This window comes from Mytilus edulis, chromosome 2 (genome assembly GCF_963676685.1).
Source record: "Mytilus edulis chromosome 2, xbMytEdul2.2, whole genome shotgun sequence".
NCBI lineage: Eukaryota > Metazoa > Mollusca > Bivalvia > Mytilida > Mytilidae > Mytilus > Mytilus edulis.
The window spans coordinates 68879924-68897121 of NC_092345.1; the positions used below are offsets into that span (position 1 = coordinate 68879924).

Consider the following 17198-nt stretch of genomic DNA (forward strand, 5'->3'; position numbering starts at 1 on the left):
CATTTTGATATATCTCTGGTAACGGTTCAAAATACAAAGTTAAAAGCCAACATACAAATACTGATCCTCCCCTTTATAAGCATTAACAGCATTACAAATTTAGATTATTTCACAGTATCTGATGACTTTACTATCTGGACTCAAGATACAAGTTTAAAATAATCATTTACAAGACTATTTGGGGTTAACTTAGTTCATATCTTTTTGTATCTATTAATATGAAAAACTGTTAGTTACATATTGGAAATTAATAGGTTTTTCTTCAAGGAATGTTTTCATAAACAAAATATGAAATCTTCTCTGATTATGGATAAATATAGATAGATAACTCTGCATGACTATCCTGATTTGTATTTATTATTTGTTTACTAATACTGTTGTTATACAGGTTTTATTATGTTATTTATATTCACTTTCCTGTCAAATTTCAACATGTAAATATTACATAGATTGTACATGTATGTATAACCACAGAACTTTGCATGATAAAAGGGACATTTAAGGAGGATTTTCATCATATTACGTATAATTAAGAATTGCATGTCAACAAATCAAAAATGTAAAATATCTCCTCAACAGATAATTCCCTTTTGGGTTTTTAAGTCATAAAACTTTTGGCCATTTATTGCCATAAAAATATTTTTGAACTGGTCAGTTAAATTTAATAATGTATTGTTCAAGATATATTTGAAAAAAGATAAATTTGTCATTGGGATCAACATTGTCCAGGTGAACTTTTGATTATCTTGCCTGCTATGTAAGTTTGGTATTGAATGTGAGACTTGCATTTCACTTTTAAGACTAATAGGGATATCTGTAATATCTAATTAAACTCTAACTATCAATAGTATAGGCTATCAATAATTTGCTTGGAGTTTATTTATGGTGACTTCTTGTCATATAGTCAATTTCACATGACCTTGACCTTGATGTCATACTCCAGCTTTCGGGTTAAGTTTTAGGGTTTCTTTTGCAGGGTAAAGTCTATTCTTTAGAAGCTATGCATGATTTGTCAACAATATTCATGATATTTGTTATGTGGTTGTGCTAAAAGGAATATAAAAGGAATATCTAGCCTGGGATATGTTATATAACTAGGATAGTTTATTAAAGATTTTTTGGGATTTGAATTAAATTATAAAATGACTATCAAAATTTATGACTATTGTGGAAATTTTACCAAAAGGAAAGTATTTTTGACCTACTGTTGGGCTGGTTTATCATGTTTATATTGAAGCTTTATGGTGTTTACCATGTAACTTTTACTCTCTCTTCCGTTTGTCTTTGATGGATATTTGTCAAGTTGAAGGTCTCCTCATATTGTATGACAGCTTTTGAAAATAGTCCAAAGTTTATATATACATAATATTTCTCTGTTTTTATAAGCAATGTAAAATATCTATTGTTGGAAGAGCATCTGAGCTGCAAAATAATTTGATTTACAACTGATTTTTAGAATTTATAATGATTCAGTTGTAGCCCAATACTGGTTTATTAGTCATGATAGGTCATAATATGGGGGTAGTGGTACACAAATGGTTTTCTTTAGGTCTCTACTAGATTAAGCAATGTTAGGTAATATTTTGACTCTTTAATGTTTGTGAATTTCAGCAAAACGCTGGTACATGTATTTAAGTATGCTATGTGTGTAACCATTTTATGTAATGCTACTTTATTTAGATGTTTCTGTGTTTAGCTCAGTACTGGTTCATTAACCGCATTAGGTAGTATTCTTCCAGTCTTATGTTTCTAATTGTTCTTTATGCTGATATTTGAATGTTTTGTTTTATAGCCTAACACTGGTATATTAGCCATGTTCGTTATGCTGATATTTGAATGTTTTGTTTTATAGCCTAACACTGGTATATTAGCCATGTTAGATATGCTGATATTTGAATGTTTTGTTTTATAGCCTAACACTGGTATATTAGCCATGTTAGATGAAGAGTGTATGAGACCTGGGAACGTAACAGATATGACATTCCTGGAGAAAATGAATGTCAGCTGTGCCACACACCCGCATTATGAGAGTCGAGGATGTCGAAAAAATCAGTCGGACAAAACTTTGAATATTGATGTGTTCAGATTAAAACATTTTGCTGGAAGTGTAAGAATTACTTTCTTTTATGTCCATTGATCGCTCATGTTGAAAATTCATCAAGAACTTTTCATCATTAACAAAACATCAATGTCTTTTACATTAGGATACTTTTTACAGTACATTAATCCTTTATGATATAAATTGGACGTTTTTAATCTTTTATGAAATAAATTGAATATTTTTATTCTTTTATATCACAAATTGGAAATTGTTAATACACGCATCAATTATGCATTAAAATCATCTATTCTGATTGCAAGTACATGAAAATATTTTTTGTCTTTTAGGTTGTTTACAAAGTGAATGGTTTTATTGACAAAAACAATGATCTCCTGTTTAGAGATTTGTCTCAAGCCATGTTCAAGTGTAAACATAAATTGTTGCCAAGCTTTTTCCCTGAGGGAGACCCAAAGCTCAAATCCAGGAAAAGACCTCCAACAGCAGGGTCACAGTTCAAGGTAATAAAATCTTCAGGTCAAGTCTGAAAAAAACTGATTTGTCTCAAGTAAAAATGAGTTTTAATTATATAAAAGACAAAAAGCTACAACATGAAATTGACAGGCGAGATGCTTTGCTTTAATTCTCTTAAGGGAAGTCGATCAGTTTCAGTGAAGTTACTAGAGTAAAAACATGTAATGTCCAATTATTTTTATACCACCTATGGCTTTAGTGAAAACATGCACCTACGACTTGAGTTAAAAAAAAAATTTTGTCACACTTTGTTTTCAGTAACTACTGAATATATTAACTTCATATTTGCACAGGTTCTGGACAGTGATGATTTTTAACATTTGGGAGCTTGTCTGATCTACAAGACATCCAACTTTATATTTTCTGAATCTTTAATTAAGACTCAAACTATCTGTTTCAAGTGTTTATTACTTATGACATTATAACATAAAATTTATAAGAAAATAGAACGTTACACCAATGAGTCTGATACAGAAATTCTAGTGAAATAATTTTAAAGAATGTTTTGAATGTTACAACAGTTACTATTTTTTTATGACATTTGTCTGCAGGCAAGATACTCCTGCATTTATGACAAAATAAATGTTTGAAACAATGTAAAAAATGTTTTCTTCTTATAGGCTTCAGTGACAGAATTAATGGACAATTTACTATCAAAGAGTCCCAACTATATTAGATGCATCAAGGTTAGTTTAGTCTTTTAGAATTAGTCGATGTCATTTTAAAGCTACATTGGATTTTAAAGTCATAAGAAACCTCAAATTAAAAAAAAAATATGCATGTTTTTTAAAACTAAATGGATAGTTTTCATTATACCGGTACAACTTCTATACATATACTTTTTTCTGAGGAAAATTTTTTAATTTGTTCACATTTAGAAGAAGTTTACTTATTTTTAATTGCTTGCTTCCAGGAAGCAATTCACCGACATATTTTCCGTATGCATAGTGACCCGAGCGTAACCCTCCTCGTAAAAATCCGGTATCGCAATACGCATGGATCTGTCATTGAAATAAACAAATATCTGATTATACATGTTAAACACGTGCTCAATACCCATGCTTTTTGTGATTTGTTTACTATAAGGTGATAATCGGTAAAACTCAGCTTCAAAACGCGGCATTTAATGAGCAGCCATATTTTTTAAATCATAACAAACAGAGAGAAAAAAAATTGACGATTATATGATATATTTGCGAAAATAATGATAAAATCGTGCACAGAGGACTAAGTTTATGATGTGTACATGCATTGGTTCAAGAATTGGATAAACATTATTTTTCAACACTCACTCGTTTCATATGACTTTAATGACTATAACGTTTTAAATCTAAGACATTAAGTGGAGTTACAAAATAGGTAGTAGAGCATCAAAATATTTGCCTCCAAACTCATTTAGAATGTTTGAAAAATGAGTTAGGAAATAAAACATAGTTACTTTTGGATAACTTTAAAAAAAAAAAAATGAAATTAACAAACCTGTTACATTGAAGAAATTCATAACCAGTTTCAATTAGATTAAAAACTTTTGAACATTTTATTTTTCATGGTACTGTGTAATATTTTCCGATACATCTAAAGTATCATTTAGCGGTATGTTGTTGCCTAATAGTATACATGTTGACATTTTACAGCCAAATGATTTTAAGAAAAGCGGCCAGCTTGATTTGAAGCTTGTGGAACATCAAGTCAGATATTTAGGGTAGGAGTATTATTGCTTATTAACTAGATTCTCAAATACCATATAGTGGGTTATTTTCCCGGATGTAAAATTTCACGATTTTCATTGAATAAGGTATACAAAATATTTTGGCGGATAATAACTTTTATCAATACCTATGCATATGCACTTTAAAATTGGCAGAATTTATTTTGGCGATTTTGTTCTATCCGCGAAAATAAGCAAAAATTTACACCCCATGATAATAACCCACTATACAGTCTCTCTCTTCTTTGAAATTTTTTTTAAAAGAAAAGTGAAAAAATGTGTTGCTTTTGTTGCTTCTTTCTTCAATATTATCCTCAAGCTGTTAAACCCAAACTGTTTTTAATTAAAACATACTTTTGTTTTGACATTCAAACTAAAATTGAAATTTTTATCACATCTAATGTTGATATTTGAATTGAACTTTGAGTCTTTTAATGTACTAGTTGTATCCAATATACTATTGAATCTGTGAAATAAAACATATCCTGCAGAGTTCATTTAGGCATTTAAATTCTCACCTGAATGACATTTTGTCTTCAACTTAATATGAGTCATTGACCTAGACATGTAGAAATGGAATATAAGTCTTAGGCTTAGACATTTTAGTTTCGTTTATAAATTCCAGGACTTTTAAAAAATTCCTTTAAATCATTTACTTATTATGCCCCACCTATGATAGTAGACGGGCATTATGTTTTCTGGTCTGTGCCTCTGTTCGTTCGTCCGTCCGTTCCTCCTGCTTCAGGTTAAAGTTTTTGGTCAAGGTAGTTTTTGATGAAGCTGAAGTCCAATCAATTTGAAACTTAGTACACTTGTTGCTTATGATATGATCTTTTAATTTTAACGCCAAATTAGACTTTTGACCCCAATTTCACGGTCCAATCAACATAGAAAATGAAAGTGGGAGTTTCAGGTTAAAGTTTTTGGTCAAGGTAGTTTTTGATGAAGTTGAAGTCCAAACAACTTGAAACTTTGTACACATGTTCCCTATGGTATGATCTTTCCAATTTTAATGCCAAATTAGAATTTCACGGTCCATTGAACATGGAAAATGATAGTGCAAGTGGGGCATCCATGTACTTAGGACACATTCTTGTTTATTATGATGCTTGAAAATATAATAAATGAATCACCCTGGTTTTTTTTCTCAAATTCAACTCTACCCAACAAAAGTTTGAAAGGGGAACATTTTAGTTAATAAGTCAGCAGTTTATCTTACCATGAAAGATAGAAATCTGATATTGAAACTTTTGTGTTATTTTACAGGTTAATGGAAAATGTACGAGTTAGAAGAGCAGGTTATGCATTCCGTCAAATTTATGAACAATTTTTATTTCGCTACAAAATGTTGGCTCCTGAGACTTGGCCTTCATGGCATGGTGCTCCAAAAGAAGGAGTCAGATTAATATTGGTAGCTCAAGATGTTCCTGTTGATGAATATGCCTTTGGTAAAACAAAAATATTCATACAGAATCCAAAACTGGTATGCTACTTTAATTTATAAATTTTAATTTTATTTTCAATAACTTTCAACTAGTTTACTGTATAACAAGTTATTTGTGGGCTTGTAAATTTATACTATATTAGAAGTTATACCTAATTCTTCAAAAGAATGTGAGAGCCGTGGTGTAGTGGTTAGTGCATCGGACCACTAACACAAAGGTTCCTGGTTCGATTCCCGTCTGGGATGAAAATTTCAGGAACTGAATTTTTGGCTCTCCCTTGACACCATATGTGAGTATGGTCTCGAGGTTACGATGATAGTCCGTCGGAAGGGGACGATAAATGGCTGACCCGTGTTAAGAGAGAGCCATATCTCTTGCACGTTAAAGATACCCTTGTAGATTTTGAAAAAAAGCAGGCTAATGCCGCTACAAGGCGGCACTCACATCAGCAATGGGGAAAGGGATTAATATAAGTTGCAAAACTTGTTTCTCAATCCACTATAAATAAATATGTTTAAACTATTCTTCAAAATATATTCCACCAATTTATATATAAGAATTTGAAAGAAAAAACAACTGATCTATCTACCACTCTTTTAGATAACTGCATAATGTATCATGACAGAAAATCCTATTGCATATTTGTTTTATAAATTAGTTATTTGCTTAAACTTGTATTCAAGATCTTTTCCTTCTACACATCATAAAGAATACATTCTGTGGTGAAAGTGTATATGTGTATGTTGTGTGTTTGTTTTTCTACATTGGCTAGAGTATAGGGGGAGGGTTGAGATCCCAAGTCAGGAGCCTCTGGCCTCTGTAAGTCTGGTAAGATTTTTAATTATAGTTTCTTGTGTATGATTCGGAGTTTAGTATGACGTCCATTATCACTGAACTAGTAAACATATTTGTTTAGGGGCCAGCTGAAGAACGCCTTGGAGGGGCAGGAGTTTCTTGCTACATTGAAGACCCATTGGTGGCCTTCAGCTGTTGTCTGCTCTATGGTCGGGTTGTTGTTGCTTTGACACACTCACCATTTACATTCTCAGTTTTATATAACTCTAAGTTGATTTTATTTGTTTGTTTAGCTATTTGACATTGAAGAAAGAAGACGTCAGAAAATGCATGATTTGGCTACAATGGTACAAAAAATATATAAAGGCTGGAAGCAGAGAACTTACTATCGGCTAATGAAGAAAAGTCAAGTTATAATCTCCTGTCGATTCAGAGGATTCTGGGTATGTTTATTGAGAAACTTTTAAAATGAAGAAGAAAAAAAGAGCTGAAGAAAAAGGGTTACATCTTGCTAGTTCGAAACATTTTACATTCTTATTATTTTTCTGTTAAAAAACAAAAAATATGCAGAATCCTAACTATATATATCAAGCAAAGTGCTTTAGAATATTTTTATTTTTGTTCTTATACTAATTTTCATGCTCCATTAATAGGCATTATGTTTTCTGGTCTGTGCTTTCTTTATTTCTTTCTTTCTTTTGTCCGTCCGTCCATTCGTTCGTTGTCCGTCTGTACTGCTTCAGGTTAAAATTTTTGGTCAAGGTAGTTTTTGATGAAGATGAAGTCCAATCAACTTGAAATTTTGCACACATGTTCACATATCATATTTCTAATTTAAATGCCAATTCAAAGTTATGACCCCAATTTTACCGTCCACTAAACATAGAGAATGATAGTATGAGTGGGGCATTCATGTACTATGGACACATGATTGATGTAAAGGAGTAGGTCCGGTAAGGACCGATTTTGGCCTCAAATTTCAGGTTTATCTAACGAAAGTTTTTGGACACTTTTTAAACACTTAAGTGTCTTCTTCAATTGATTCGATTAGTTTATGTTAAAGATTTTAACTGATTTAGTCATAAAAAACGCTCTGATTCAAGCTTAAATACGAAAAATCTATAAAATATGCCAAAAAACGTCACTTTTCAGATGGTTTTTGTCAAAAATGAAAGTGGCCGCATCCGTTTTCATCCTCAACCTTTATATATGTTTTGTATTATCATCAAATACAACTTCCATTTCAATATCATGAATGAACACGAATGCGGCCACTTTCATTTTAGACGGAAACCGTCTAAAAATTAACCAAAATGCTAAAATTTTGAAGATTTCAGTAATTTAGCACGACTTAATGATGCTAGTACGCGATATGTGTGCATTGCATTGTCAAAAACAGCCAATATTTATGTAGCAGAAGCATTATACTTTCCAAAATATAGCTTAAAGATTGCATTTTCACAATTTTGTAAAACTGCTATATTTTGGGGCCAAAAAGGGGTCTTACTGAACTTACTCCTTTGTTTTGATTTCTGTGTATAATATATTCCTCTTTGTTTACTCTTAGTTCAGTCTTCTTTATTGTGTATTTTGTCAATTTTTTAACATCAAGCCTGAAAAACTATTTTCTAATTATGTATTTATACATGTTTACAGGCTAAGAAACAGTACCAAAGAACAAAAGCAGCAAGTCTGGTGCTACAATGCTATGTTAGAGGGTGGAAGGTTTGTAAATTATTTAGATTAATTTAGATCAGGTATTAGTCAGTTTGCTGCTTTATTTTTATTCCATACTTAATTAGTGTGCAGCTGAACCATAGCAAAGTATAAGCATCTTGAAAGGTTTGCATTTCCTAAACTCTGGAATACATTTTCACTCTTTTTTTTAACGTAAAACAAATGATAAATATCTGCTTTGACTAGTTTAGTACCTTGTTAATGTACACATGATGTGAAAATATAAAAAAGAAATGAAATAACAAAGAGTTAGTTTTTAATGTTTAATCAAAAATAATATTACAAGTTGTTATGAGTGTCATTTATTTAATTTTTTAATTCAAAATTAGTATATAATTATTATTGATTATAAGACTTGGGATTTACAAAATTGTTCAATATGAATTTTAGTAGTGTGGTAACATATTTTTGTTAAACATATGTCCATTCATATATATATATATATATTGAGTGGACATTCTTTGATAAAAGTTTAGAAGCAATTATGATTAACACTTCAGAGCACTTATTGCAGTAACTGCAGTATTAAAGAGAACATTTACAAACACACATTAAGCAGCATTCTACTCCATAATTGTCTATTACTTGCACTACTTGGCCTGTCATACCATTAAGTATAAATTTTATTTGGTGCCATAAGTGGAGAAGACATATGATAGAAAAGAAATGATATGGGTTATCAATCCATGACACGAAATAGTACATGCACAGCAAATAAAAGACAATCTAAAAATCAAAGTGGTTTTATTGCTGTTTTTATCTGAAAGTCAGAATGAGGCTTCAACATGGACCCTGTCAATGTTGTGAGCAGAATTCTTTGCAAACTGATGATCAGGACACAACTGTGAATTAAAAAACAATATCCTACAGGAGCATGTAGTATTACTATACATTGCTATAGAGTAGTTTGTTTTGGTCAACATTTATTTTTCATTGATTGTTTTTGTTCCTGTTGGTCTTGTTTTCTTGTGCTTGGAATGATTCAATACTCATTTTATATATCTAATCTAGACTGTCAAACAAATGAGAAAAGCTCGAGAATAATCAAAAGTCGCATGCAACAGTTATTTAGAAACTTTTTGTTGACACTTACAATATCTGTGATTAGGGATTGCCTAAAAGTAAATTGAAACAAAACATTTCTTGAAGAAAAATGACAATAAATTTAAAATAAGGAAAAGAACAGGAAAAATCATTAACATGTATCTTCTTAATGGAACAAATTGTCTGGAAGGAATTATTATTATTCTAAAACAAGAATTATATTCAAACACTGAAACAACAGTAAATTAGTGGACATAAAACAGAGATGGGGGAAATATCAAAAATTTTAGGCGATCAAATAAAACAGTTTTCTGTATGAAAATTGTATTCCCACAACTCTTAATAGTGAATTGAGGGAAAAATGAAAAAAAAATAGTGGAATATCTTTTTCATTAAAATACTATTAAAATTTGATTTGGAATCCCTGTCTGGTAGATTTAGAGGAAGACATTTTTTCTCTTATCAGTTTGTCTTTTGCTTGACTATTACTTTAACCAATCAACAACAAAAATCTGCATTTTGTTTGTCTTGTTTGATATATGATGATTTTTTATGTGAACAGGATGTTGTTGTGAGAAAGCTGTCTTCATATATACAATATTTTAAGGGCAAACTTCAATGGCATGTCATCATATGAAATTTATGCTTTACATGAAATGACTTAAATTATTTCATATGATATTTATAGGCACGTGTGTTACTGAGAAAGCTTAAGAGGGAGAAGCTGGAATTGTGGGCAGTTGGTGTCATTCATAAATATCACAATGGATGGAAAGTTAGAAAAGAATACAGACGTAAATTTAAATCTATAGCTGGACCAAAGATTGTTAAGTTCTTGAGGGTAGCATTGGTAAGTTTCTATATAGTAGAAGTTTTAATTGAGATCAATAACTAGACCAAAGATCAGAATGTTCTTGATATTATCTTTGAAATATTTTAACTGAATCTGAAGTTATCAAAATTAGCCAGAAATACTAGTCTATTTTGTATGATTTTAAAAATAAGAAGATTTGGTATTTATTGTCAATGAGTCAACTCTTCACAAGAGGCCAAATAACACAGAAATATCTATCTACATTTCTAAGACATATTTTACCGTAAAAGAAAACCTTTTTTATGCCCCACCTACGATAGTAGAGGGGCATTATGTTTTCTGGTCTGTGCGTCCGTCTGTTCGTTCGTCCGTTCGTTCGTCCGTCTGTCCCGCTTCAGGTTAAAGTTTTTGGTCAAGGTAGTTTTTGATGAAGTTGAAGTCCAATCGACTTCAAACTTAGTATACATGTTCCCTATGATATGATCTTTTTAATTTTAATGCCAAATTGGAGAGTTTACCCTAATTTCACGGTCCACTGAACATAGAAAATGATAGTGCGAGTGGGGCATTCGTGTACTGGGGACACATTCTTGTTCTATAAATTTTTTACGCCTCCATATAAGGCAATATTGGCAATACTGATGCATGTTATATCTTATACTGATGCATGTTATATCATATACTGATTTATGTTATATCACATTATGACAAATTCACATATACATGATGGTTTACACGATATGAAAGTCGTTAATGACCTCCACTTGTTATAATTTATGAGGTGTTAATTACCTCCGTCATAACTTTGACTTGTTATTTCTGGTTTCACAGAAAACATGTTTATGATTTTAATCACGTTTCTTTATTTAATGAATGGTTATTATCTATTTTGAATTTATTGAACCATAAAACTAATTTTTGACTCTTCACATTGAATAATCCGCAAAGCGGATTATGTAAAATGTGAAGAGTCAAAAATTAGTTTTATGGTTCAATAAAATCAAAATAAATTATTGCCATTCATTATAAATAAATTTCTATCAAAAATAAGGCTCAAAGAACTTTTTATTATACGACCGCAAAATTTGAAAAAATTTTCGTTGTATATTGCTATCACGTTGGCGTCGTCGTCGTCGTCGTCGTCGTCGTCGTCCGAATACTTTTAGTTTTTGCACTCTAACTTTAGTAAAAGTGAATGGAAATCTATGAAATTTTAACACAAGGTTTATGACCACAAAAGGAAGGTTGGTATTGATTTTGGGAGTTTTGGTCCCAACATTTTAGGAATTAGGGGCCAAAAAGGGCCCAAATAAGCATTTTCTTGGTTTTCGCACTATAACTTTAGTTTAAGTGAATAGAAATCTATGAAATTTTGACACAAGGTTTATGACCACAAAAGAACGGTTGGGATTGATTTTGGGAGTTTTGGTTTCAACAGTTTAGGAATTAGGGGCCAAAAAAGGGCCCAAATAATCATTATTCTTGGTTTTCGCACAATAACTTTAGTTTAAGTAAATAGAAATCAATGAAATTTAAACACAATGTTAATGACTACAAAAGGAAGGTTGGTATTGATTTTGGGAGTTAAGGTCCCAACAGTTTAGGAATTAGGGGCCAAAAAGGGACCCAAATAAGCATTTTTCTTGGTTTTCGCACCATAACGTTAGTATAAGTAAATAGAAATCTATGAAATTTAAACACAAGGTTTATGACCATAAAAGGAAGGTTGGTATTGATTTTGGGAGTTTTGGTCCCAACATAATAAGGGGCCCAAAGGGTCCAAAATTAAACTTTGTTTGATTTCATCAAAATTGAATAATTGGGGTTCTTTGATATGCCGAATCTAACTGTCATGACTGTGTATGTAGATTCTTAACTTTTGGTCCCGTTTTCAAATTGGTCTACATTAAGGTCCAAAGGGTCCAAAATTAAACTTAATTTGATTTTGACAAAAAATGAATCAGTTAGGTTCTTTGATATGCTGAATCTAAAAATGTACTTAGATTCTTGATTATTGCCCCAGTTTTCAAGTTGGTCCAAATCGGGGTCCAAAATTAAACTTTGTTTGATTTCATCAAAAATTGAATAAATGGGGTTTTTTGATATACCAAATCTAACTGTGTATATAGATTCTTCATTTTTGGTCCTGTTTTCAAATTGGTCTACACTAAAGTCCAAAGGGTCCAAAATTAAACTTAGTCTGATTTTAACAAAAATTGAAATCTTGGGGTTCTTTGATATGCTGAATCCAAAAATGTACTTAGATTTTTTATTATGGGCCCGGTTTTCAAGTTGGTCCAAATCAGGATCTAAAATTATTATATTAAGTATTGTGCAATAGCAAGTCTTTTCAATTGCACAGTATTGCACAATGGCAAGAAATATCTAATTGCACAATATTGTGAAATAGCAAATTTTTTTTTAATTAGAGTTATCTTTCTTTGTCCAGAATAGTAAGCAAGAAATATCTAATTGCAAAATATTGTGCAATAGCAAGATTTTTTTTTAATTGGAGTTATCTTTCTTTGTCCAGAATCAACTTAAATCTTTGTTATATACAATATACAATGTATATTCACTTTTTACTACCAACTGATAAATTAAAATAATCTTTACCATTCAGTGATAACAAGCAGTTTTTTTACATCTTAATATTTTATGATGTATTTAAATGAGTAGTTATTGTTGCAAACTCCATTAGAAATTTTAATTGAGATTAGTTTTGGAATAAGGGAAAGGGGGATGTGATTAAAAAAATTGGGTTCAATTTTTCTCATTTGAAATTTCATAAATAAAAAAGAAAATTTCTTCAAACATTTTTTTGAGAGGATTAATATTCAACATCATAGTGAATTGCTCTAAGAGAAAACAAAAATTCTAAGTTCATTAGAACACATTCATTCTGTGTCAGAAACCTATGCTGTGTCAACTATTTAATCACAATCCAAATTTAGAGCTGAATCCAGCTTGAAGGTTGTGTCCATACTTGCCCCAACCGTTCAGGGTTCAACCTCTGCGGTCGTATAAAGCTACGCCCTGCGGAGCATCTGGTATAATTTATATTAACAATAACAACGTATACACATGTTGGCGTATGAATACACAACGTCAGAGTGGGCGTGTCGCCATCAAAATTGACAACATTGAAAATAAAACTAATAATTTTAACCAATCAGAAGACAGTAAAAACACCAAATTTATTTATTAACTGATAATACAAATATATTTTATTGTTTTATAAATAAATATGTAGGAGGGTGGGTCAAACCGGTTTTGTTTTAGATCTGGATCCTTCCACAAAAAATCATATCCATAAATAGATGTGTAGAAGGGTGGGTCAAACCAGTTTTGTTTTATATCTGGATCCGTCCACAAAAAATAATATCCATAAATAGATATGTAGGAGGGTGGGTCAAACCAGTTTTGTTTTGGATCTGGATCCTTACATTTTCAAAAAACTTACAGAAAAAATAGTACAATAAAAGTCAGTACAGAAAAAACATTTAACTCTATAATTTGGGTATACAAAAAAATCACAAGTATTGTTAACAGTTCTTTCATATATCTGTATCTCAAATCGACGTCCAAATGTGACGTCACAATAAAATAACATTCCAAATTGACGGCCAATTTTATGCCTATCTAATCGACGTCCATTTTTTTACATTCTCTAATCGACGTCCGATTTTGAGCTTCTCTAGTCAAAGTCCGTTTTGGACACGGAATATAAAACTGAAGTGAACCGATAGCAGCTGAAACATTTAAACCTTTAGGGACGATATAAAAAAAATGTTAGGGGGGGGGGGGGGGGGGGGTCAGTGAAAAAACTATATGAATTAAGTTTTTTTTATACTTCATTGAACTTTTGATATCGTCCCTTATTATGTGAGACAAATAAGATCTATTTAAAAAAAAAAGTGTTTTTTTTTTAAATAATTAAAAGACTAGACTAAGTTTTTAAACAGGTTGTGATATCAATTTTTAAATTTTAGAGATGGATATGATTTCCAGAGGGACAACTATACACCAGAGTTCAAATAAAATGGATGTGAGCAATTATAAACCATACGGCTTTCAACAATGATAAAAACCCATACCACAAAGGCTATACAATGCCACGACATAAATAATGTAAACAATTCAAATAAAAGAATTAACGGTCTTCTTAATAATTTGTTTTTCCGAAAGACAAATATCACAGACATAAACCATCGAAAACCAATGCACTGATGGCCCATACAGAATATGTCGGGGTTAAACATGTGTGTGAGCACTGCATTTAACCCAAAAACAGTGGTGTAACTGCACAACATAAAACATAATGCCAATTTCTTGTGTTTACGTTTCCCTCTATGTGTAAAATTTAGAAATTTGTTGGAAAAAAACTTTACAGAGTCCGAATTATAATACTCTCATTTTGTCTATTGTTGAAGACTCAATAAAGCTCCTAGATTTTGTTTGGTTTTCTTTGTTGTTGGGTTGCTTACTAATTGCCATACATTTACATGCATGTAATTTATTATTATGAATAGGAATGACACACTATTATGTGGATCAATTGGATAATCTTTTTATCAGGATTAACATTAATATACATGTTTTCTGGTTGAAGAAATGTATATGGAAAGTATGTATAAATGTTTCGGAAAATTTAGTTGTCATAAGAACCATACAAAACATGTATATGTATAAGTGTAAATTAAGTCCCGTCATTTATTATTTATTGATATTGAACATGAATTAAAGACGACTACAATCAATCGGACATCGTTTATGACAATACATTATGTCCGATTTATAGAGAATAAAAATATTGGACGTCGATTTGAGAATGTGACGTCAGATTTGGACGTCGATTTGAGGAACGGACGTCGATTTGAGGAATGGACGTCGATTAGAGGCCGGACGTCGATCTGAGTCTAACATATCTAAGAAAGGAGACAGTCACTGAAAAAAATCTGAAAATTCCTCACCTGCTGATACAAAATCATGCCACTTTACACTAATATAAGCAAGCTGCTGTTCTTTTAGGAGTAGATAATATGTAACGTCATTATAAACAGGCCACTCTTCACTATATTAGATATAAGCAGGATACTTTTCTTTGGAGTAGATTTCAGACATTAACTTCTATAAAAATCTTGCCACTTGACCACTTTAATACAGGCATGCTACTGTTTTATGGTGTAATGTTGGTGGGTCTGGAGACAAGTGCGCTTTTCTCATCACTTAGCGTACAGCATTTGTTAGCTTTTACAAATATTTCTCCTTTGAAACTACTGGGCCACAAATCATTATTGGGGTAGAAATTTGTCACAATCAACAACTCTTTACACATTGAAGCAGTATCAGTATAACTCTGCAACTGTTTAATTTAAAACAAGTCCCCAAAAATTTGGAGATCTTAAGGCTTTAATTGTGCCATGTCTTTAACTATGTAGCAGATTGAATAATTTAGTTTGTTTATGAGATTTAGGTGGTTAACTATGTAGCAGATTGAATAATTTAGTTTGTTTATGAGATTTAGGTGGTTAAGTCACAAGATAATCGGTTTTCTAATCATTGCAGCACATTAAACATGTTATAAAAGTTGTAGTGAAAAGGATGTTTCAGTTTGCTTGTTATGTGAAGGGAAGTATGGTGTATACTGTGTGTTTTAATATTATGAACAGGTTTTTCTTTACATAATTAGATATATGTATTTATCACAGATTTTTATTTTATTTTGCAGAAGAAACGGTTCCTGTTACGTGTTAAATCTGGGCTGCCGTCAATGTCACCGTTGGAGAAAACTTGGCCAAAGTGTTCACCTTTATTTTCAACAACTTCTGATCAGTTACGAGATATTCACCATAAATGGAGGGTAACTATTATAAAGATACTGTACATATGTGTAGACTTACTGTGTAGGACAAATATTCGTTTCAGTATATTATTCAAATAAATTGAATTGGATTGGGCAACAGGCAATTAAAGCCTATGTAAGCCCTCTTCATACATAGGAAATATCTGATCTCACTTCAAGCCTAGCCTATTGAGCAACTGATTTGATTTTCCAAGTGACACTTCAATTAGCTATGAAAAATTCAGATAGTTTTGAGATGTTTCATTTTTTTTTCATTTTAAGAAAAATTAAAACATCATGAAAATATCTTAATTTTCAATATCCAATTGTGTAATTTCAATCACTCATTCATAAAAGTGACTAATGGAAAAATCTTATGTTATAGAATCAATCAGAATTTGATTTAATTAAAAGATTAATATGTAGCTTATCATTTTGCTTAATTTATTAAGTTCACGGCTGCAGTTGGTGTATATGAAGATTTACAATTTAAATTTTAGTGCATGAAGTATAGACAGAGATTTGATGAAGCTGAGAGGTACAAGATGAGAGAAAAACTTACTGCCAGCAAACTATTTAAAGACAGGAAACCTACTTATAGTCAAACGTAAGGAATTTTTTAACATTGTCAGGTTTTATGTTAACTGATAATGCTGCTCTGGTTCATTCAACCTGTTACTCCACTAGTCATTGTGTTGTTATTATAAATAATATACACACACCAATTCAATACTTCTGATAATGTGTAAACTGAGAAAAATTAACTGCAGTATTAAACAAGAGTTGTTTTTTTGAGCATGCAACTTTTGTCCCAGAAAGCTTGACATAGGGATAGTGATCCAATGGTGGCTACAGCGGTGGCGGCGGCGTTAGCTAACTTCTTAAAAGCTTTATATTTTAGAAGGTGGAAGACCTGGATGCTTCATACTTTGTATATGGATGCCTCATGTTAAGAAGTTTCCGTCAGTCACATGTCCAATGTCCTTGACCTCATTTTCATGGTTCAATGACTACTTGAAAAAAAAGTTTCAGATTTTTCGTAATGATAAATTCTCTCTTATTATAAGTAATAGGATGACTATATTTGATATATGCGTACCTTGCAAGGTCATGCCCTTCAGACAGTTTTCTCTTGACCTCGACCTCATTTCATGGATCAGTGAACAAGGTTAAGTTTTGGTGGTCAAGTCCATATCTCAGATACTATAAGCAATAGGTCTGGTATATTAGGTGTATGG

General features: G+C 31.4%; 1 protein-coding gene across 10 annotated transcripts in view; it reads left to right on the forward strand.

The window, feature by feature from the left end:
• The window catches only part of LOC139512761 (unconventional myosin-Ia-like), a 68257-nt gene that overhangs the window by 42933 nt on the left and 8126 nt on the right, over nucleotides 1-17198 (forward strand). For all 10 annotated transcript variants that reach the window (XM_071300634.1, XM_071300642.1, XM_071300643.1 and 7 more), the window contains 10 exons: nucleotides 1913-2107; nucleotides 2389-2559; nucleotides 3193-3258; nucleotides 4207-4274; nucleotides 5547-5763; nucleotides 6814-6963; nucleotides 8177-8245; nucleotides 9990-10151; nucleotides 15847-15978; nucleotides 16461-16567. In XM_071300634.1, coding sequence (XP_071156735.1) covers nucleotides 1913-2107; nucleotides 2389-2559; nucleotides 3193-3258; nucleotides 4207-4274; nucleotides 5547-5763; nucleotides 6814-6963; nucleotides 8177-8245; nucleotides 9990-10151; nucleotides 15847-15978; nucleotides 16461-16567 — 1337 coding nt within the window. The remainder of the gene's footprint in view (nucleotides 1-1912; nucleotides 2108-2388; nucleotides 2560-3192; nucleotides 3259-4206; nucleotides 4275-5546; nucleotides 5764-6813; nucleotides 6964-8176; nucleotides 8246-9989; nucleotides 10152-15846; nucleotides 15979-16460; nucleotides 16568-17198) is intronic.